Source organism: Phacochoerus africanus, chromosome 1 (assembly GCF_016906955.1).
Source record: "Phacochoerus africanus isolate WHEZ1 chromosome 1, ROS_Pafr_v1, whole genome shotgun sequence".
Lineage (NCBI taxonomy): Eukaryota > Metazoa > Chordata > Mammalia > Artiodactyla > Suidae > Phacochoerus > Phacochoerus africanus.
This window is the reverse complement of record NC_062544.1, coordinates 213,507,020-213,529,540: the sequence shown is the minus strand read 5'-3', so window position 1 is coordinate 213,529,540 and position 22,521 is coordinate 213,507,020. Positions and strand designations below refer to the sequence as shown.

At 49.1% G+C, this 22,521-nt stretch overlaps 1 protein-coding gene across 4 annotated transcripts; it reads right to left on the bottom strand.

Annotated features, from left to right (window-relative positions):
* Nucleotides 1-41: 41 nt before the first annotated feature.
* PIGZ (phosphatidylinositol glycan anchor biosynthesis class Z) lies at nucleotides 42-22,515 on the bottom strand. Of its 4 annotated transcripts, none has more exons than XR_007136209.1 (4): nucleotides 22,400-22,510; nucleotides 8,568-8,775; nucleotides 3,148-4,923; nucleotides 42-1,003 (listed from the first exon to the last, which is right to left on the bottom strand). XR_007136209.1 is itself a non-coding variant. In XM_047789447.1 (4 exons), exons 2-3 carry the CDS (start codon nucleotides 8,773-8,775, stop codon nucleotides 3,362-3,364), a joined length of 1,770 nt encoding a protein of 589 aa, XP_047645403.1. In that variant the 5' UTR covers nucleotides 22,400-22,510; the 3' UTR covers nucleotides 1,928-3,280. The 4 variants fall into 4 exon arrangements, 3 of the variants coding, with proteins under 3 accessions (XP_047645403.1, XP_047645394.1, XP_047645386.1); XM_047789447.1 differs by lacking the exon at nucleotides 42-1,003 and having other exon boundaries at nucleotides 1,928-3,280; nucleotides 3,362-4,923; XM_047789438.1 differs by lacking the exon at nucleotides 42-1,003 and having other exon boundaries at nucleotides 1,928-4,923; nucleotides 8,568-8,778; nucleotides 22,400-22,515.
* Nucleotides 22,516-22,521: the final 6 nt, after the last annotated feature.

Sequence of the window (22,521 nt, the reverse complement as noted above, 5' to 3'; positions counted from 1 at the left end):
GCTCCAATTCGACCCCTAGCCTGAGAACCTCCATGTGCCACAGGTGTGGCCCTAAAAAGCAAAAAAAAAAAAAACTCGATTAGTGAAGGCAGGTGAAATGGATTTGACTCATTACCCATGGTTTCAGAATGAGTGTGATACTTCTCTGTCAAAGTGGATTAGGATTCTTGGGGACCATGGGCCCAGGTAATACTTGTTAACACATATTGAGTACATAATCTGTACTGGTACTTGCTAATTGCATTCTCTGTGGGTTATCCCACCCCTTAACAGCCACTTTAACATGAGGAATTGCAGGATCCGTAAGTTGTACACAGGAGAGACTTATGAACACAGCCCAAGACCCTAATCACAGCTCTCCAAGGCATTTAGCCTGACTTTCAGTGCTTGCCTTCCCTGCCACCGCTACCACCATCACCAGGGCATTAGGACAGACAACTGCCTACCATGGAAAAGCTACCTGGATTCCTAGTCCTTAAGAGAGTCTAGATATATTCTAAAGACTATGCTCCAGCTAACAGACCCATGACTAACAAGTCCATTGTATATGCTGATTATCTCTGATCTGGCTACACAGTTAATCATGCAAGGGAGAAAGCTCTAAGCCTCAGGAGAAGCTTTTAGGCTGGCAACCAAACAATTTTTACTTTGGTTTTTCTGATGGCCATAGAGGGAGGTAGAGAGGGCCAGAGAACTACCCTGATCACAGAGAAGCGAGAGCAGCTTGTCCTCCATTTTCCTAATGGTCAGAGTTCTGATTTGACACATCACCCTCCAATCTTCCCATCATAGGTGCTTGTGTCTAATCCTCTCTGAGGTCAGTGTCCCACTCTCCTAAGGACCCAACTTCTAGCTTGGCATCCCACCTCCTGTGCTCCCTCCCCCAGACCAGAGGCAACTCACTGGATTCTCCTTTGAGCTTGTCAGCAAGGAGCCCAGGGAGCTTGTTCATTCTATTGCCTTGTGTGCCTCATCAGGCAGTCCCACTCACTATTCTCTGGATCTGGGTATAAGAGCAACAGAATGTTAGCAGTCCCCAGCCCAACCCCAGCCCTCAACATAAACAAGCACACTCGCAGCTGGGTCTTGACTGGCAGAGACAAAAAGAAGAGTGCAGGGACCAATGATGCTTCTGGGCAAACTGGCCGTTTTGTAGGAAAGGAAGGCAGGCAAGAGAAGGAACAGTTGTTTACTCTTTGTGGAAGAAGAGTGTAGGAACCAAGTTCCCTCCATTTTGGTAGGAGTCAGAGCAGAAAGAAAACTGGGTCCTTTTTGCTCCATCAGGTTTGGATGCCTCCCCTCTTCATTAGAGAAGCGTCCAGTGTCTGTAGTCAGCGCTTGTCATCCCACCAGTTACCCTATTACTAAGGAAACCAAATTCTTCCCACCATTCCCCATGGCAACCATCTCCCAGCATGCCTTCCAGGCTCTTCTAAGCTTTGCCAGAAAATGAAGCAGGGAAGCAACTCATTCCACTATCCTGCAGGACAGTTCCTAATCACCCCTTGATGCCACACAAGTCTCGATACCAACACTTTACAGACAAATTTGTTAGAGCTCAGACCACTACAATCTGGAAGAGCTGTTACACCAACAGCGCCTCCAGGGAATTCTGAGGTCATGAACCCAACTGGGGGAGGGAAGAGACAGAAGTCCCAAGAAGCCCAGAGGAATTTGAGACCTTAGAGTCTGGGGGATCTCCAGGTGGCACTTGGCTTTTAAATGTTGGGCAGAAAGGCCTTTGGCTGCAGCCAAACAAGTAAACAAGTGCTTATCAGGTACCAGAGATGATGCTAAGCACTACAGGTGAGACAAATCCGAAGTTGCTAGCAGAAACGTGAACCACAAGAACAATGAATTATCCTGAACGGGTACTAAAGAGGGAAATATCCACAAGTGTGGTCCTTGGCGTCTCCTCCCAGCTTAGTTCAGTAACATCATTTTAGTAGTTAACAATTGGCCATGGTGAGCGTGTTACACCACAGAAATCACAAACGCTGCAGATCAGGGCTGTTTTGCCCCCAGAGAACACTGACCAGCATGACACTGACTTTCTTTCCCTTGGAGTCCCAAGGAAGGTGTGGCGCTAGAACCCTAGCAGCAGCTGCAGAGCAGCCTGCCTAGGAGGGCCTTTAAGATGACCCAAGACTTTAGCTAGCAGAGGGCAGGCCTAGAAAAGCACTCAGGTTTGGTCACTTGCACAAGTGTGTCTCCTGCCTGTGCTCCTCCAGCGTCCTGCTCTCGGCCTGGTTGTCTCTTGTTCTCATGAGATGGCGGGAGAACGAGGACAAGCTTAGTGCCACCACTTCTCACATTCCCAGCGGGCTGTGTTGTGGGGAGCGATGTGCCCAGGTGTGATGGCTTCTACCAGGGCAGCAGGCGTGGATTTGGTATGGACTTCGCTCTCCGTCCTGTGAAGGGGCTTCAGACAGGAGCTGGGGGCTTGGAGAGGGACCAGACCACGTTTAAGGTTTGTGCTCAAGCACCACCAGATACTGAGCCTTATGTCTTCATTCCCACTGGGGCCAACCCAGGAGGGAGAACATCTGGGCTCCCTGATCCCCAAAGGAGATGCAGAAATGTCCTACCACCTCTTTCTGGGACACGAGTAAGAAGAGAGTTGCAGGAGTGGGGGGCCAGGGGTGTTCCAGAACTACTCATTTTGGTAATAAGTACTGAGACAGCAGGCACCGAAGTGCAGTTAGATACACCACACCCACTTCTCTGCTTAGAGCTTTGGGAGAGACATGCCCATCTAGCCAGGGGATGTGCGCTGCAGGCCCAGGAACAACACAGTGTTGGGGGGCAGACACCTCAAAGACCCTCTGATCCACTGTAGAGATGAAAACTGAGGCTGGATGAGGGGAAGGGGCTGTCTTACCATGTAGCCAGCAAGAGCAGACCAGGGCCTGCAACCAGGTCCCCCGCTCTCTACATCACCATGCTGCCTCCTTCCAAGAGAAAGAGGCCAAAAGGCTGTCATGACAGCAAGAGCTAAGGCATCCTAGAGGGGCTAGGAGAAGTCATTCAGGACGTCATTAGGAGATTGCTGTCTCCTTTCACAACCAGGTGCTATTTACGTATTTCAACATCACAGTGGCTGGAAGGGGTAGGGCAGGAACAGACATTTGGCATCATTGATTATACCAGGTTCTTTGGGGCCCTTGGCATCAGGACTGTGACTGGTCCTCTCTTTGGTCTTTGAGGGAAATGGGGTATCAGTTTCCCCAGAAGGCTGAGTGGTCAGAGGCTGTGCATAGGAGAGGCAATGGTGGGAATTCTGGAAGGGAAAGGAAAGGAGGAGAATCAGGGCTCTGTCCTAGCCCAGCCACCCAGGTAGCAGGTGGAGGGACGCCTTTACCTATGGCTGAGTCCCAGGCAGTGGATCTGCTGTCATATTGTCAGGCTGCTCCCCGAGCTCCAGGATGTGAAGGCTCAGATGTTCCCTCCAAGCCCCACTCAGCAGGGAGGACAGGGCTGGTGGGTCTTCCAGGGTCAAGTGGGGAAAGATGAGCGCCTCACTCTTGAGGGGGAAGCTGCACTTCTTCACCGCAGGCCTGGTGGTGCCAGGGGTCACCACAAAAAGGCGGCAGAGCCATGGCCCACCCGCCACCTGGCAGGCTGGTTGTCTGGTGAAGTTGTTCAGGGCTTGACACAGGAGCCAGTCCTCACTGCCAGCCATGTCCACCACCTCCACTGGTGACCCCAGCCCAGGGAGGTGGAGGAGGTGCCGGGGGGGCATGTAGGTGTGGGTGAAGAGGAGTGTGTAGCGGGTGGACACATGCGGGAGCACAGGGGCATGAACCACCCGCTCCAGGTGCCCCAGGCCAGGCACGAGGCCGCCCTGGTGCAGGCAGCCGAAGAAGAGGGCCCCTAGGGCATTGAAGAGAGCGAGGGTGCCCTTGCAGGGTGCAGGCTGGGTCTGTGGACTACAAAGCAGGACCAGGGGGACCAGGAGGGGAATCAGGAACCGAGCCTCCTGGTGGCTAAAGGCAGACAGCAGGGCCAGGGGTGTGAAGTAGATGAGCAGGAGGTGAGACCTGTCCTGCAGGCACCAGGCATCCAGTGCTCTTAGGAAGCCCACCCTTGCGAAGGCCTGGAGGCAGGCTCGCAGCTGTCGCCACGCAGCCTGCAGGGCATGGGCGTGCAGCACCCCAAAGAGCAGGAAGCCGTTGACTGCCAGGTGAGTGAGCTGCATGTGTGTGCCATGCCTCGCCAGGTTTGCAGGGTCCAGGTTGTAACGCAGGAAGTTGGCAGGTGTAAGGACCAGGGTTCTGGGTCTCGATGGACTGGAGAAATACCAGCTGTCCACAGCCACAAACACTGCTGCCGTGAGGGCCGCCCCTGGGAGCAGCACCAGGGCTTCCTTGGTCAGCGACCTGAAGCTGGGGTTTGTGGGTCCGTAAGTACCCCAGAGGAAGAGGGGGACCAGAGCAAAGGCCAGAAAGGTGGGCCGGTTGAAGAAGCCAGCAGCCACGATGCCCCCAAGAAGCCAGCTGCGCCACCACGGGCCTGGAGCAGGCTTCTCAGGTGTGGGGCTCCAGGCTACACGGGGGGATACCAGCACCAGCAGCCACGCAAAAAGCAGTCCCTCGATGGCATTGGAGAAGGTCCTTGTGTAAAAGACCAGGGTGACGTAGGAACCAGATAGCAGGACCAGGGCGCTCCAGCGCTCCGCCCCCCAGCGTGGGGCCAGGTGGTACACGGCCACGTCCAGGGCAAAGGAGAGGGTGGTGAGGAGGAGCCGGGGCCCCACCAGCAGCACATAGCCACTCACTGGGCCAGGCCACGGCCCCCACTCTTCCCAGAGCCTGAGCAGCCAGAAGGCACAGCCAGAGGTCAGCAGTGGGAAGACAACTGTGCGGCAGGGGCTGCTGGGCTGAAACTCCCAGGGCCGTGCAGCCTCTATGCCCAGGACATCCTCTGCAGAGAGAGAAGCAGAGGTGAGAGAGGTCTAAGCTCAGAGAATATGGAAGACACAATTCTAGGGTGGTCCCCAAGATTCCCCAGCCCCACTGTGTACATGCCCCACACAATCCCTGGGACCATGAAGATGACAGATTTTACTCCTTTGATGAGGGTATGTTGCAGGCGACAGCTGACCCTAAGATAGGAAGATCACCTGGATGGCCAGATGGCCTTGACAAATCACAGCATTCCTTTAAATCAGTCTTCTCAGCTGGTAGCAGAAGAGGACATCAGAGATGAGAAGGATTTGCCGGCTTAAAGATGGAGGTGGGGAGTTCCCCTTGTGGCTCAGTGGGTTACCAACCCGACTAGCATCCATGAGGACTCGGGTTTGATCCCTGGCCTCGCTCAGTGGGTTAAGGATCTGGTGTTGCAGTGAGCTGCGGTGTGGGTTGCAGACGTGGCTCGGATCCCGAGTTGCTGTGGCTGTGGTGTAGGCCGGCAGCTGCAGCTCTGATCTGACCCCTAGCCTGGGAATTCCCTAAAAAGACCAAAAAAAAAAAAAAAGATGGAGGGGGCATTGGCAAGGAATGTTGGTGGCCTCTGGGAGCTGGGAGCAGCCCTCAGCTGACAGCCAGCAAGGAAACGTGACTTTAGTCCCATAGCCTCAAAAAACTGAATTCGTCCAACAGCAAGAATGAGCTTAGAAGCAGATTTCCCCCCAGAGCTTCCAGACAAGAAGTCAGCCCAGCCCAGACCTTGTGATACTCTGAGAAGAGAGCCCAGGCTGGATTTCTGATTTACAGAAATGTGAGCTAACAGTTTTAGGCTGCGAGGTTTGTGCTGGTTTACTCAGCAATAGAAATGAATGGGGAAGCTCTGCCCTTCCCAGGCCCCCGACCTGCGCAGTGAGGTGACAGTGTGGACAGGGAGTATAGGGAGGAACAGGGGAAGACTCCATTCCTCTCACTGGAGTTCTAAAGTCTCCAAAGGCAGAATCAAAATGCATCTCCCTGATTACAACTGTTCTGCGTGTGAACGGGAACCAGGGGCGCAGGGGTGGGGGAGGGGTAGGAATGAGCAACTGTGTCAAAAGTGACTAGTTTTGTCTATGAGTCCCAATTTTTCTTTTTTCCCCTTTTTTTTAGGGCCACACCCACAGCATATGGATGTTCCCATGCCAGGGGTCAAATCAGAGCTACAGCTGCTAGCCACAGCCACAGCCACATGGGATCCGAGCTGCATCTGCGACCTACACCACAGCTCACAGCAACGCAAGATCCTTAACCCACTGAGCAAGGCCAGGGATCAAACTGGCATCCTCATGGATACTAGTTGGACTCATTTTAGCTGTGCCACAACAGGAACTCCAATTCCTAATTTTTAAAATAAGAAGCATGTACTCATGAAATTACTTGCAGCCTGGAGCTAGTCTGTGCCCCTGTGCCTCACTGTCTCAGAGCTCTGAGGGGTGGGGTGAAGAAAACTCTTTTTTTTTTTTTTTTGTCTTTTCTAGGGCCACACCCGTGGCATATGGAGGTTTCCAGGCTAGGGGTCCAATCAGAGCTGCGGCCTCCAGCCTTCGCCAGAGCTACAGCAAAGCAGGATCCAAGCTGTGTCTGCAACCTACACCACAGCTCACAGTAATGCCGGATCCTCAACCCACTGAGCGAGGCCAGGGATTGAACCCGAAACCCCATGGTTCCTACTTGGAATCATTAACCACTGAGCCACAGCAGGAACTCCAAAGAAAACAAACTCTTAATTTCTGCATCTCAGCTCCAAGCCCCACAACCTCTCACAGGTGATAACATGGCTGGTTGTTTAGGGCTCTTTGCTTCTCCTCCTTATTCCTCTTTATTCCTCTATTCTTTTTGGTTTGCTTTCTCTATGTCAGAAGGTAAAAGGGAAACAAAAAACCTAGGATCAGATCAATCTGGCTACTTCTGGCTGGCTCAGATAAAAAAAAAAAAAAAAAAAGGAGGGGGTAGAAAAGAGGACTGGACCTCTCAACTTTAAAAACAAATCCATCTGTTGAGCTTTGTGGCAGAGATAGCTGCCTCCCCAATATATCTTCTCTCCTTCTTATTTTCTTTAGCTGGCCATTTGGTCAGACTATTATTTATTATCTTCCCTTTGCAACTAGGGGTGGTCACGTGATGCATTCTAACCAGTGGGATGGAAAATGTCAAAAAGTGTGTGGCTTTTAAAATAGGCCTTAGGGAGTTCCCATCGTGGTGCAGAGGTTAACGAATCCGACTAGGAACCATGAGGTTTCGGGTTCGATCCCTGCCCTTGCTCGGTGGGTTAATGATCCGGCGTTGCCGTGAGCTGAGGTGTCTCGGATCCTGTGTTGCTGTGGCTCTGGCGTAGGCTGGTGGCTACAGCTCCAATTAGACCCCTAGCGTGGGAACCTCCATATTCCGCAGGAGCGGCACTAAAAAAAGGCAAAAAGACAAATAAAATAAAATATGCCCTTGGAGTTCCCATTGTGACTTAGCGGGTTAAGAACCCGACACAGTGTTTGTGAGGAGGCGGGTTTGATCCCTGGCCTCGCTCAGTGGGTTAAAGATCTGCTGTTGCCCCAAGCTGCAGTGCAGGTCGCAGATGCAGCTTGGATTCAGCATTTCTGTGGCTGTGGTGTAGGCCAGCAGCTGCAGCTCTCCAATTTGACCCCTGGTCTGGGCACTTCCATGTGCCACAGGTGTGACTGAAAAAAGAAAAAAAAATGAAAAAAAGATATGTCCTTAAAGAGAGTAGGCATGCCCATCTCTTCTCTGGTGGCCAGTTTTAGACTTGATGGCTAGACCTCAAGCAGTCATCTTGAACCAAGAGGAGGAAGCCTTGTGACCACAGTATCTGAAAAACCTCAAGGTCTCTGGCCCCATCTTCATGATGTGTTCTATACCACCTAGAAGGTAGGTTCCAACAAGGGAGCATTTTAGGTTTGGCTTCCGTCAGCCATCACCCACATCTACAGAAAGAAAGTTTCATTATTTTATCTCACAGCCCTATGTAAGCTTCTTCAAACACTGAGGATTCTAAAATCCTTCTACTGAGAAGCCCATAACAGCTTTTGTTCTGTTGGTATAAGTGGGAAAACATCAAAGAGGTGGCATTTCATTGGTTTGTTCAATGGTCTGAACAAACTCAGAATGGGTCTACACACAATTGATATAATTTAGAAGGTGAACGTCACCATTCAGAAAGGAGGTATGAAGTCTGCACTCCTAAGTAGTTTTTTTTTTCTCGTCTTTTTGCCATTTCTTGTGCAGCTCCCCACTCCCCCCGCCCCCCCTGCATTTGGAGGTTCCCAGGCTAGGGGTCTAATCAGAGCTGCAGCCGCCGGCCTACACCACAGCCACAGCAACGCCAGATCCGAGCCTCGTCTGCGACCTACACCACAGCTCATGGCAACGCCAGATCCTTAACCTGCTGAGCGAGGCCAGGGATCGAACCTGTAACCTCGTGGTTCCTAGTCAGGTTCATTAACCACTGAGCCACAATGGGAACTCCTCCACTCCTAAGTTTTAATGCCAGAAAGGCTCATGGATTTACTGCTTATCTGCACAGACATTTTTCTCCCTTGGCACTCAGTATCCAATCAACTCAACCAGACATTGCTGCAACTTATCTTAACCACACATGGGGAGCTTTACCTGCCATGACCTCAGGAGACTGGAAGAACTCATCTGGGTGCACGTAGCCTGTCTGTGGAAGGAGACACCACACCAGGCGGAGCAGGCTGAGGCTGCCCCACAGCATCCTGGCTGCCAACTTCATATCAAATTGCTGCCAAGACACCGGGCCAGAGCCTAGAATGACTTCAGCTGCTACAGAGGCTATTCTGGTCCCACAGATCTGCATCTGCTAAGGAAAACATTTATTAGTTATTATAATGTAAATTTGTGTTCAGTGGTCTGAACAAACTCAGAATGGGTCTACACACAATGAGAATGTTAATAATAGCTCCTGTTTACTAAGTGCCTGCTAATGTACCAGGAATTTATATGCATATCTCATTTAATCCTTTCCAGAGTCTGGGCCAGTGGGTCTCATTATTTCCATTTTACAGATGAGGAAACTGAGGCCTCTGCTGAGTAACCTGGTTACTTGCTAATCATATTTGCCAAGTGTCTAAATATGACATCTGTTAAAATATATTTGCTAATAAGACATTTTGTTATGTGACTAAAGATGACATTTACAAGTAGGACTAGGGAACCTTCCAAACCTGGGTTTCACAGCCTCACCCTACTCGGCATCTCCTATCCATAAGCAAGCATGGCAGCCTGTCTTACATTTCTGAAAACTTAGGAACCTCCATGGATTCCATCCATTTTTCTTTGCTAAAAATAAACTACATTTGACCCCACTGTCCCTAGGCACGTCCTCCAACTTTCACACCCTGGAACGTTCCTTTTGGAAGGTGATGGTTTGAATGTTTGTGCCCTGCCTCTTCCCACATTTGTATGTTGAAGTCCTCATGTCTGACGTGATGGTATCAGGAGGTGGGGCCTTAGGTCATGAGAGCGGAGCCCTCATGAATGGGATCAGTGTTCTTATAAAAGAGACATCACACATTTACAGAAGGGCTTCTTCATCCCTTCCACCATGTAAGGGCACAGCGAGAAGTTGCTGGCTAGGAACCAGGAAGAAGGCCCCCATTATGCTGACACCCTCACCTCAGACTTCCAGCCTCCGGAACCATGAGAAACAAGTTTCTATTGCTTATGAGCCACTCAGTCTGTGGTATCTTGTGGTAGCAGCCCAAACAGACTCCTCCTGATGGGAATTCTCACTCCCTTGACCCAAAGATCAGCAGGAATTTGAGCCCACTGCACGATGGACCTTCTTATCAATACTAATACATTATCTGGGGTGAACAGAAAAACAAGTCTGACAACATGTTTGTTGCTTCTTCAGAAATACATATGGGAACTGTTCCCTGACTTCCTGACTTTGATATGTATTTTATCTTAATTTTTTACTTTTTTTTTTTTTTTTGGTCCTTTCTAGGGCCGCTCCCACGGCATATGGAGGTTCCCAGGCTAGGGGTCCAATTGGAGCTGTAGCCACCAGCCTACGCCAGAGCCACAGCAACGCGGGATCCAAGCCTCATCTGTGACCTACATCACAGCTCACAGCAACACCAGATCCTTAACCCACTGAGCGAGGCCAGGGATCGAACCCGCAACCTCATGGTTCCTAGTCAGATTCATTAACCACTGCGCCATGACGGGAACTCCTTAATTTTTTACTTTTTAGGGGCTCACCTGTGGCATATGGAAGTTCCCTGGCTAGGGGTCGAATCGGAACTGCAGCTGCCAGCCTACACCACAGCCACAGCAATGCCAGAATCGAGCTGCATCTGCAACCTACACTACAGCTCAGGGCAACACCAGATCCTTAACCACTGAGCTAGGCCAGGGATGGAACCCTCATCCTCATAGATACTAGTTGGGCTCATTACCACTGAGCCACAATAGAAACTTCCTGACTATTTTAAAGGCTGACCTTAAGCAGCTATTGTTCTCAGGTATGATATCAAGTTATAACAGAGGAGACAAGTGAAGCAACAGAACAGGAATCTGGCAGATGTTGATAAGGAGACTCTTGATACTAAAACCTCATAGAGCTTAAAATAACGCTTTGCAGCCTCTGCTCAAACTTCGCAACTGAATTGTGCAGACTATTTTTCCAAAGCCAGTGCGTATCCCAACTTTTTGAGTAGAGTTTTCAGATAGAAGATGAGGCCAAACTTAGCGCTGCTAAGGCTCGGGTTTGATTCCCATTCGGTTGCAGTGGGTTAAGGATCTGGCGTTGCCACAGCTGTGGCTTAGGTTGCAGCTGTGGCTCAGATTTGAACCCTGGCTTGGAGACTTCCATATGCTGCAGGCAAGGCACCCCCTGCCCAAAAAAAGTCTACAAATAAGAGTTTTCTTGTGGCATAGTAGGTTAAGGATCCAGTATTGTCAGTGCAGCAGCTTGGCTTGCTGCTGTGGCGCAGTTTCAGTCCCTGGCTTGGGAACTTCCACATGCCATGGGCATGGCCAAAAACAAAAGAAAAAAGTCTGCAAATAATAAATGCTGCAGAAGGTGTGGAGAAAAGGGAACCCTCTTACACTGCTTATGGAAACGTAAATTGGTTAGCCACTGTGGAAAACAGTATGTAGAAGTTCCTTAAAAAACTAAAAGCAGAGCTACCATATATATGATCCAGCAATCCCACTTGTGGGCCTACATCAAGAAAAGACAAAAAGTCTAATTTGAAAAAGATACGTGCACCCCAATGTTCATAGCAGCACTATTTACAATAGCTAAGATATGGAAACAACCTAAGTATCCATCCACAGGTAAATGAATAAAGAAGATGTGATGTGTATATATATATATATACATATATATATATACATAGAAGAAGATGTGATGTGTATATATATATATATATACATATATATATATATACATAGCAGACTATTACTCAGCCATAAAAAACAATGAAATAAGACCATCATCAGCAAGATGGGTGGACCTAGAGACCTAGAGATTATCATACATACATATATATATATATATACATAGAAGAAGATGTGATGTGTATATATATATATATATATACATATATATATATATACATAGCAGACTATTACTCAGCCATAAAAAACAATGAAATAAGACCATCATCAGCAAGATGGGTGGACCTAGAGATTATCATACTAAGTGGAGGAAGTCAGACAAAGACAAATACATATGATATCACCCATATGTGGAATCTAAAAAATAATACAGTTTAATCTATATACAAAACAGAAACAGACTCACAGACATAGAAGACAAACTTGTGACCAAAGGGAAAAGTGAGGGGAATAAATTAGGGGATTAACAGATACAAACTACTATACAAAAAATACATAAGCAACAAGGATTTACTGTAAATACAGAGAACTATAGTCAATATCTTATACACTGAATTACACATATATGATACATACATATAATTTATATATGGATATCAAAATTCATTATACACATATGTGATGGGAAATAATCTGAAAAAATACATAACTGAAAAAAGTTGCTGTATACCTAAAACTTATACAATATTGTAAATCAACTATACTACAATTAAAAAAACAAAGAGGAGTTCTTGTTGTGGCACAGCAGAAACAAATCTGACCAGGAACCATGAGGTTGTAGGTTCGATCCCTGTCCTTGCTCAGTGGGTTAAGGATCTGGTGTTGCCGTGAGCTGTGGTGTAGGTCGTAGGCGTGGCTCAGATCCTGTGTTGCTGTGGCTGTGGCGTAGGCTGGCAGCTGTAGCTCCAACTGGACCCCTAGCCTGGGAACCTCCACATGCTGTTCGTGCAGCCCTAAAAAGAAAAAAAAGAAAAAAGAAATAGCCATGTTGAGAAAGAAGACAGGTTTTGAGAAGATCCAATTTAGTTTAAGTCATATCAAGTTATTTTCAAGGAGGTCATGGACTTAGGAGTCAGCCTTGGTCAGTGAATTTTTGTGGTCGTGATTTGGGTGGGTGGGGGGACAGGGAACAAGGGGACTGTATTGCAATTACATCAGTGCTTTTTCAGGATGTGGCCACAGACTGCCATGAGGAACCTGGATGTCTCCACAATGGTGAGGGTGGATGGGATGGGGAGATGCTATGCCTCAGCCTCTGCAGCTGCTTCAAGAAGAACTGCTGGCAGATGGCTCCTTGGTGCCTGGGAGAGCAGGTAAGCTGGGACCATGTCTTGAGCATGAGGCCTATGGAACATGCCAGCATGTGGCCACATGGCCTGCAGGAGTATAGGTCTGCTGTCCTCTGTCCCACCCTCGCCCACTCTTATTCTGTCCAACACGATGCCACTGGCTGGGGCTGCTCCATCTCAGTGGTGCAGCCTTTGCAACAGTGGAATTGAGTTTTGTCTCTATGAGGGCTATGTGACAATTCAGTGAGTGGTTTTTTTGTTTGTTTGCTTTTATGACTGCACCCATGGCATAAGGAAGTTCCCAGGCTAGGAGTCCAATCGGAGCTACAGCCAGAGCAACGTGGGATCTAAGCTGAGTCTGCAACCTACACTACAGCTCATGGCAATGCCAGATCCTTAACCCACTGAATGAGGCCAGGAATCAAACCCACATCCACATGGATACTAGTCGGATTTGTTTCCACTGTGCCGCAACAGGAACTCTCAGTGAGTGTTTTTTAAGTATCTAATATTTTTTTCTTTTTAGGGCTGCACTTGCAGCATATGGAAGTTCCCCAGCTAGGGGTCCTATTGGAGCTGCAGCTGCTGGCCTACACCACAGCAACTTGGGATCCAAGCCTCATCTGTGACTTACACCACAGCTTGCAGCAATGCTGGATCCTTAACCCACTAAGCGAGGCCAGGAATCAAACCTGCATCCTCATGGATACTAGTCAGGTTCTTAACCTGCTGAGCCACAACAGGAATTCCTAAAGTATTTAATGTATTTTTTATTTTACTTTATTTTTAAATTTTACTCTATTTTTTTCTAATATATTTTTAAAACAGGAATCATACAGTGTTTGCTTTATAATAGGCTTTTGTCCTTTGGCAGTATCATGAGCATCTCTCCCTATGACAGGAGCGCTCCTTCCCACCAGCTGCACGCTTTCCACCCATCCTGCATCTATTTCCTCCCCTTCCATCCATAAACGTGTTTGACTCTTTGCCATTCTTACAGAAACAAGCAACCAAAATTCTCCTTGAAACTGGATGTGCATGTGCCCTCTCTCTCTCCTTCCCTTCACAGGACAACTCGACCATCAGCATTCACTGAAATCACTACTCATGTCTTATCAACTGTTCTACCCAAGATAGTCTGGCTTTTCTTGGCACCACTGCCCTGACACAGCCCTCTCAAGAGTCTCCTTGGTGTTTTTTTTTTTTTTTTGGTCTTTTTGTCTCTTTAGGGCTGTACCTGCGGCATATGAAGGTTCCCAGGCTAGGGGTCGAATCAGAGCTACAACTGCCAGCCTACACCACAGCCACAGCCATGCAGGATCCAAGCCATGTCTGCCACCTACACCATAGCTCATGGCAATGCCGGATCCTTAACCCACTGAGCAAGGGCAGGGATCGAACCCACAACCTCATGGTTCCTAGTCAGGTTCATTAACCACTAAGCCAAGATGGGAACTCCCCTCCTTGGTTTTCTAATTGTCAAACTCAAATGGGCACTTCAGGCCTCTACATTGCCTGCTGTCTGATGACAGTGACCCCTTCCACAAGACCCGTCTCCCTCTATAGTGTCTTCCTACACTATGAAAAGCTGGGAAACAAAAACCTACATTTCAAAGATTCTTTGAAGTTGGGTTACACAAGTTAGGTTTTAAGAAATTTAGAAAGCAGGGAGTTCCCATCGTGGCTCAGTGGTTAACAACTCCGACTAGGACCAATGAGGTTGCGGGTTCGATCCCTAGCTTCACTCAGTGGGTTAAGGATCCAGCATTGCCGTGAGCTGTGGTGTAGGTCACAGATGTGGCATGGATCTGGTGTTGCTTTGGCTCTGGTGTAGGCTGGCAGCTGTAGCTCCAATTCGACCCCTAGCCTGGGAACTTCCATATGCCATGGGTACAACCCTAAAAAAAAAAAAAAAAAGAATTTAGAAAGTGGATGTGAGGAATTACTGCTTTTTTTTTTTTTTCTTTTTAGGGCCGTACTTGTGGCATGTGGAGGTTCCGATGCTAGGGGTCGAATTGGAGCTGTTGACACTGATCTACACCACAGCTCACGGCAACGCCAGATCCTTAACCCACTGAGCAAGGCCAGGGATCGAACCTGCAACACCTCATGGTTCCTAGTCAGATTCATTTCCACTGCACCATGATGGGAACTCCCTTGCTTTCTAAAATCTTAAAAATTTAGAATTTTTTTCTAAGTTGTAAATTTAGAATTTAGGTTGGGATTGACAGTATCTCTGCAGCACTGACACAGGTCAACCCCCAGCCCAGTACACCATGTTAAGAATCGGGCGTTGCTGCAGCTGCAGCGTAGGTCGCAGCTGTGGCTCGATATAACCTCTGGTCTAGAAATTCCATATACTGCAGGGCGGCAAAGAAAGAAAGAAAGAAAGCTTATGTGAAACAGGTCATATTTCTGCAGTTTCCGTTGCTTGCTCCTGGCAAATGAGATTATGAAGACACGGGGTTTTCCTGCAACTGCTTTCCAGTGGCCAGGCCAGCTTTGGGGTAACTGCAGGTATGGTGGCATCATAATGCATTCTGACTCTCAGTAACAGTGCTGTGTGAACTAAATTATACTGAGTTCCAAGGTAGCCTTTACATTGGCCTGATCGTCACACAAATGGTAACTCCTCCATTGAGTCACTTCTGGGTGTTCAAAGGAGGTCCAAACTCCAGCCCAGTCCTCCACTGCACCTAATGATTTTTAGTAACTGATTCCCTGTTTATTTATTTTATTTTTTTATTTCTTTGCTTTTTAGGGCCACACCCACGGCATATGGAAGTTCCCAGACTAGGGGTCCAGTTAGAGCTACAGCTGCCAGCCTGCACCACAGCCACAGCAACGCGGGATCCCAGCCGCGTCTGCAACCTACACCACAGCTCACGGCAACGCCGGATCCTTAACCCACTGAGCAAGGCCAGGGATTGAACCCACAACCTCATGGTTCCTAGTCGGATTTTTTCCTGCTGCGCCATGACGGGAACTCCTGATTCCCGGTTTAGATTCTTTTCCTGCTGGCTTCTAGTTCTAGTACCGAACTCTGACCATTTGGAATCAGTAGGCAGTAGGCCTTAAAGGATGAAACTATTCATATATGAAAAGAAAATAACTACGAAAAATAAAAATAAAAATAAAGAGAGGTCCTATCATGCCTCAGTGGATTAAGAACTCGACTAGCATCCATGAGGGTGCAGGTTCGATCCCTGGCCTCACTCAGTGGGTTAGGGGTCTGGTGTTGCCGTGAGCTGTGATGCAGGTCGCTGATGCTGCTCGGTTCTGGTGTTGCTATGGCTGTGGCGTAGGCTGGTGGCTACAGCTTGGATTAGACCCCTAGCCTGGGACCCTCCATATGCCGCACCTGTGGCTGAAAGAAGGAAGGGAGGGAAGGAGGGAGGGAGGAGGGAAGGGAAAAGAAAGGAAAGGGAAAGAAATAATAACTACATGTGGGTCACACAGGGGCTGTGTGGGCGCTGCCTGTGCCTCCTAGGGGTCAGGTGCCCTTCTGGGCTGTGGCCTGGATGAGCACGCCCTTCCCTTGTGCTCGTCCCCGAGGCCTCCCAGAGTTTCGTGGCCCATGACTACCTCTGTCGCAGCAATGAAACGCCCTTGCACACTCACCTGCTTTCCCCCCCTGGCCCCTCATTCTGATTTCATTCACCATCTCCGTGTTGGAGGAGCTCCTGGTCCCCAGACCTGCCCCATAGTCTGCTCCACCCTGGGGGGAAAGGGAACTGTCAAAGGTCCAGATACAAGGTGCCTTCCTTCCCACAAGGACTAAAACGCACAAACAAAAGAAAGAAAAAAAGAGGAGAAAATCACTACGGGTCTGTCTTCTGTGTTTAGGGTAAAATAACTCAAGAATGAGGGCAACCCCACACTGAAGACCTTCACAAGCAGACCCTCAGAACATCCGAAAGGAGATACACGTGCACATAGACAGGTACACAAATATATATCAGGCAGAAGGAGAAATGATTCCAGATAGAAGATCTGAGAGGGAGGCGGGAGCTGGTCCTCAGATGAGCTGGAAGGGGGACGTCAAGTGAAGACCATCCTCCCGCTTTCTTCCGGTAGAAGGTCAAGGAGATGGGTACGTTTGCTGCAGCAGTGTTCCAGGCTCACTCACCAGCTTCGCGGGTGCTGACGGGGAGCTCTGGGGGTTTGGCTACGGCTTTCTGATCCCCGGATCACAAATAGTGCACTGTGTTCTTGAGCTCAGTAGTTCCAGGAGTAGCCTCCTGGGTCCCACTCTCCTGTCAGGGGGACAGAGGTAGTCGCTTCAACAGCGGGTCAGTTTTGCAGCTTCGAGGAACCATTCCTGGAGAGTCAGCCTGGGCCTGATTATCCAGCACCTCCGAAGTTTATGTAAGCACCTGCTTCCCTGTATTAAGCCCTATGGTGTTTCAAGTACTTAACTGTTCAAAAATAACAGCAACAACAAAAACTCTGGTGTTCCCTGGTGGCTCAGCGGGTTAAGGATCTGGCATTGTCACTGCTGTGGTACGGGTTTGGGAACTTCTGCATGCGGCAGGCAAAGCTCCCCCAATATATATATATAGTTATAGAATGTATATAAATATTATATGTATATCATATATACACATATAAAATATACATATATAATTATATGTATATTTATATAAATATTATATTTATAATATAAAATACATTTATTTTATATAAATACTATATTTATATACATATATAAATAAAATAACGTTTTCCAGGTTCATCCATGTTTTTACCAGGTATCAGTACTGCATTCTTTTCATATGGCCAAATACCATTACATTATGTGGCTGTATCACATCTGTGTATCCTTTCATCTGGTGATGACCATTTGAGTTGAATCTTCTGGCTATTTTGAAGAATGCTGTGATAAGCATTTGTATACAAGTTTCTGTGTGGACCTAACATTTTCATTTCCCTGGGCATATACCTATGAGTTGAACTATTAGGTCATAAGATAACTCTGTGTTTAATCATTTGCAGAGCTGCCAGATTGTTTTCTTTTTCTTTTTTTTTTTTTTTTTTTTTTGGTCTTTTTAGGGCCACACTGGCAGCATATGGAGGCTCAGAGGCTATAGCTGCCAGCCTACGCCCCGGCTCATGGCAATGAGGATCCTTAACCTACTGAGCAAGGCCAGGGACTGAACCTGAGTCCTCATGGACCCTAGTCAGATTCATTTCCACTGAGCCGCGACAGGAACTCCAAGATTGTTTTCCGAGCGGCTTTCCACTAGCTGTTTGAGGGTTCTGAACTCCCCACGTCCTGAGCAACATTTGTTGGTATCTGGCTTTTTGATCCTAGTGGGTGTGAGGTGGTATCTTATTACGGTTTTGATTTGCACGTGCATCTCTTTAAGTCAAAGGAGTCTTTCCCAGAAGTCCCCCAGCAGACCTTCCATTAAGTCCCATTGGCCAGAAGGGTATCAAGGAGACCTTCCTAAACCAATCACTGGCAAGGGGAATGGGATTTCCAGTGAGGACTCGCTTCCTTGTTTGGAGGTGGGGCTGTGAGCTGCCTCCTTTGAAGCATAGGCATCCTGAGGAGACCGCTCACCCAAACATCAGGTTCTGTTAGGGAGGAGGAAGTGGGACAGAGGATCGCAGTGTAGCTGTGTCATGTGGCTTCTGCAGTGCCAGGCTCTGATGGCTTCCCTCCTTCTGCTCTGACCATTTCTTCCCAGGCACCTCTTCCTCTGCCCACCCCTGAAAGGTCAGTGCTCCCTCCTCATCATCCATACTCTTGGGTTGCCTCATTTATTCCCATGGTTTCAATGTCCTTTTGATGATTTCTTAGATTGTTTCTTTTCTGAGCTTCAGATTTATAGATAAAAATAATAAAAGAGTTGCCATCTTTGGATACTTATTATATTCCAGGCACTGTACATGATCTCATTTAACTTGTAACAGCCTCATAATTCTATTGTTACCCCTGTTTTATAGACAAATGAATAGGTTTAGAGAGATCAGGTTTTTTGCTCAAGGCAACAGAACGAGTAGGCTGATGACAGTTGTGGCTGGACCCAGTCTGTTTGACTCCAGAGCCCTGATCCACTCACGGTTGGGCTTCTGCCCCTCCCTCAATCACAGGGCAGCCAAAAAGAATGCATCATTTTCCCTTGACCCAACCCTGACCATGTGGTCCCTGAAGCCGAGAAGGAACCAGTTTTTCCAGTTAATCAGTCCAGACACTCAAGGGTCACCTTGCATCTTCATCCCTTCCCTATGGGACATTAGTTTTGCTTTCTAAACAACCTTTGAATCCAGCACTTGTTCTTCATCCTTCATTGGCACTACCCTGGGGTACATGTTGCCTGAGAATCTTCAGCCCCGAAGGTGGCCATGCAGGGCCTCTAGCTGCAAGCAGTCCCCTCCTTTATCACGCCAGTGTGTTACACAAGAGGCATCATTTTCTATATGTGCATAATGAGAAAAATATAGAGAAGCAAGACTGCACTCACCTCTCTGCTTTCCCTCCCCCACCTCCACCCACCCTCCTACTGCAGCCAGATAGAGCCATTGCATAAAACCTCTGGGTGGGGGCGTCAGGCCCTCACCATACCCGAGACCAAGTCCACATTCCAGATTGTAACATACCAGGCTCTCCACGGTCCCCAGTATCCTCTCTAGCCTACATTCTCACCTCTCTGTGTACAGAGCTTGGAGCTCTAGAAACACTGCATTTTTCTGCAGTCACCTCTATTCTGCATTATCACCTCAGCCGTGCCTGTGCTCACATTGCTTCCTCTGTGGGATATGCTTACAACATGGAGGTTAAGCCAAGCTTTGGCCCTGAGTAGACCCCTGTTTCCAATCCTTGCTCCGTCATGGTGAAAGAGCACTGAATTTCTGTGAATCTCAATTTGTAATTTATCTGTAAAATGAGGATAACAATAGCACCTACCTCCGGCTTTGTGAAAACTGATTTTAAAAACTGCCTGGGAGTTCCCGTCGTGGCTCAGTGGTTAACGAATCCGACTAGGAACCATGAGGTTGAGGGTTCGATCCCTGGCCTTGCTTAGTGGGTTAAGGATCCGGCGTTGCCTTGAGCTGGGGTGTAGGTTGCAGATGTGGCTCGGATCCCGCGTTGCTGTGGCATAGGTCGTTGGCTGCAGCACTGATTAGACCCCTAGCCTGGGAACCTCCATATGCCACGGGAAGCGGCCCTAGAAATGTCAAAAAGACAAAAAAAACACCCCAAAAACCAAAAAACAAAACAAAACTGCCTGAAGCCCCAAGAAGCTGCCCATTTCCGCAGCACCCTATGCCAGGCCTTGCATGGCGCCACACAATGTGGGTGCCATCTTATTGCTTCTCCATCCTCTAGGGCTGAGGTCACCTGGTTCTGGGATCCATTTGGCTCCATCTCAGCCCCTCTAGTCCACCCAGACAGGCCCACGCTGCAGCCAGGATCAAGGACAGAGTTGGAGATTCCTGGAAGAGGTGGCGGCATAGCGCAGGAGTTCTCCAGAAAGAGACCTACCCCCTCTGGTTCAGGCTGAGGCCTCCTGAGGAAAGGACCCTGGGGCCGTCCCTAGTGGGCTGCTCTAGTGGGTGGAGCCAACACCATGGGCAGGACAGCTCCTCACCTAAACCCAATCAGGATGCAAGCTGCTCATTTATGACAGAATCACACTGAGCGGCCCTGTGGGGGTCCAAATTCTGCAGTTTCCAAAGCCTGCCAGGTGTCTTCACGACGAGAGGAGCCGGAGGCTCTGGAATAAAGGGATAGCGCTCAGGGCTGCGGAGATGCCGCTGTGGGGAAGCGGAGCAGCTGCTGATAACCACAGGCAGGGGCATCCTGCATGCGTGTTGATGTCTGAGACCAGCGAGCTGGGAGAGATCATCTCAGTGGCAGGGGTACAGCGAAGTGGAAACCGCTGCTGTGGGCACAGGAACGGGGGTCTGGGGGAAGCTGGGGAAGAGATCCCCAGGGCAGAGAGGACAGGAAGGGTGAGCAGAGACACTTGTCTTTCTTGCTGAGTCAGAGGCTGGGGCCATTCTTGGTGCCCCATCTTTCGCTGGTGCCCACTGTGTGCACAGTAGCGTGCTCTGGGGACACACGTCCACGGACACGGTCCAGAATGGCAGCCATCCATGTGGCACTTCTAAGGAAGTTCATACAAACTTCCCCCTGATAAAACTGCTGAGTTGCTGCTTATGGAAAAGAGTGGCTGGCCCAAGTTTCGGTTCCTTCTCTAGATCCGGTACTTGGAGCAGGGTCTAAAGACTGCCTGGGCGGGAGTGCTGGAGAAGGTCCGGGTGCGAGGGCCAAAGGCGTCTTCTCTGGCTTGAAACACACCAGGACCATGTCCAAGGACAGGATCTGGTTCCAAACTCTGGGGTCCATCTCAGGCGCAGAGGGTGAGAGTGACTTTCCTGAGTCCGTTTTCCTGTTTAGTATCGCATTTCATCCTCCCTTCGACCCTGGGGGCTATAGTACACCCAGCAGGTGCCCCATCCTGGAGGCACTGGAATGGCTGACCCTGGTGCCTCCTTCGCTGGTTGCCCGAACCCACCCATGTTCATCCTTTGATTAACAGAGTGTGCAACATACAGCATTAAACACACATACGGGAGAGTGGATGAGAGCAAGGTATCCCAGTTAACTGCCGTGTGTCATTTAATCATTCATGACCTCATGGTTCCCACTTGCAAAATGGAAATTCTGCTCTGCCAGCTGAGAGTTTCCAAATAATTTTGACAGTGGTTGCCAGTTTTTGTTTTTTTTTCTTCTTTTTAGGGCTGAAACATAGCGTAGCATATGGAAATTCCCAGGCTACTGAGGCAAATCAGCTGGCCTATGCCACAGCCACAGAAATGCCAGATCTCAGCCATGTCTGTGACCTACACCACCACTCACTGCAGCAACACCAGATCCTTAATCCACTGAGTGAGGCCAGGGATTGAACCCCCAGTTCTCATGGATACTAGTTGGGTTCCTTACTGCTGAGCTGCACTGAGAACTCCTGGTTCCCAGTTTCCTGAGGCGAAGGTGTCTGTGGGTGAAAAGTGGCATGAAAGGAAGGGTGAGAGATGTGCTCCTCGAGGAAAGCTACAACTGTCCTCACCATATCGTGGGTCCCACAGCAAAGTCCCGCAAAGCCACCAACCAGAGTGCGGCAAGATCGCCTAGAGCATCCATGGTGACAGCGCTTTTGCCCTTGTCGGTGCCTCCATGCAACTCTGGGCAGGGAAGCCATCCTCTTACCCTTCTGGAAGGCAGGCCTGCCCAAAGTGCACCACACAAGGCCAGAAGTGGCAATTCTTCGCTATGTGTGATCTGTCCCTGCTCATAGGTTTCAGGCTCAGCCCTTTGCAGTTTTTGGTTTCATGTTCACCAGGGACCCTGGAGGTAGCTTCCTTATATGCCTCTTTTATAGATGGGGGAAGTGAAACTCAGTAAAGTTAGGGAACCGCCCAAAAACACAGTAGTGGGATAGGATTCAAATTTAGGCCTCCGAGTCCAAAACTAGAGCTCTCCAATGGCATGTACACACAGACTCCCTTCCCCTTCCCAAGAAAACGCCACCACGCCCTTCCCCTAGGCTGGGGCAGGTCAGTGCTCAGGGCCAGCGGACCCTGGTTTGAGGAAAGTTGCCCACGAAAATGTGGGGCCATAACTGCTCGGCCTGCCTTCCCAGTCTCCAGCCTCTGCTGGTCTCTGGGCAGCTGGCAAAGGTAGAAGCAATTGCCGTTCTTCCTGCCCTTTCCTCCTCCCCACTTGACCACCCCCGCCCTACGAACTCTTCCCCAGCCCTTGTTCCGACTCACCGCGTGCTGTTCCTGGCTGCACCTGCCCCCGCCAGCGGCTTCCGGCCCCGCAAGAGTCCGCGCAGGGGGTGGGTCCGGAGCCACCAGGACAGAGCACTGGAGCCAGGCAGCGTGTCCTCAGC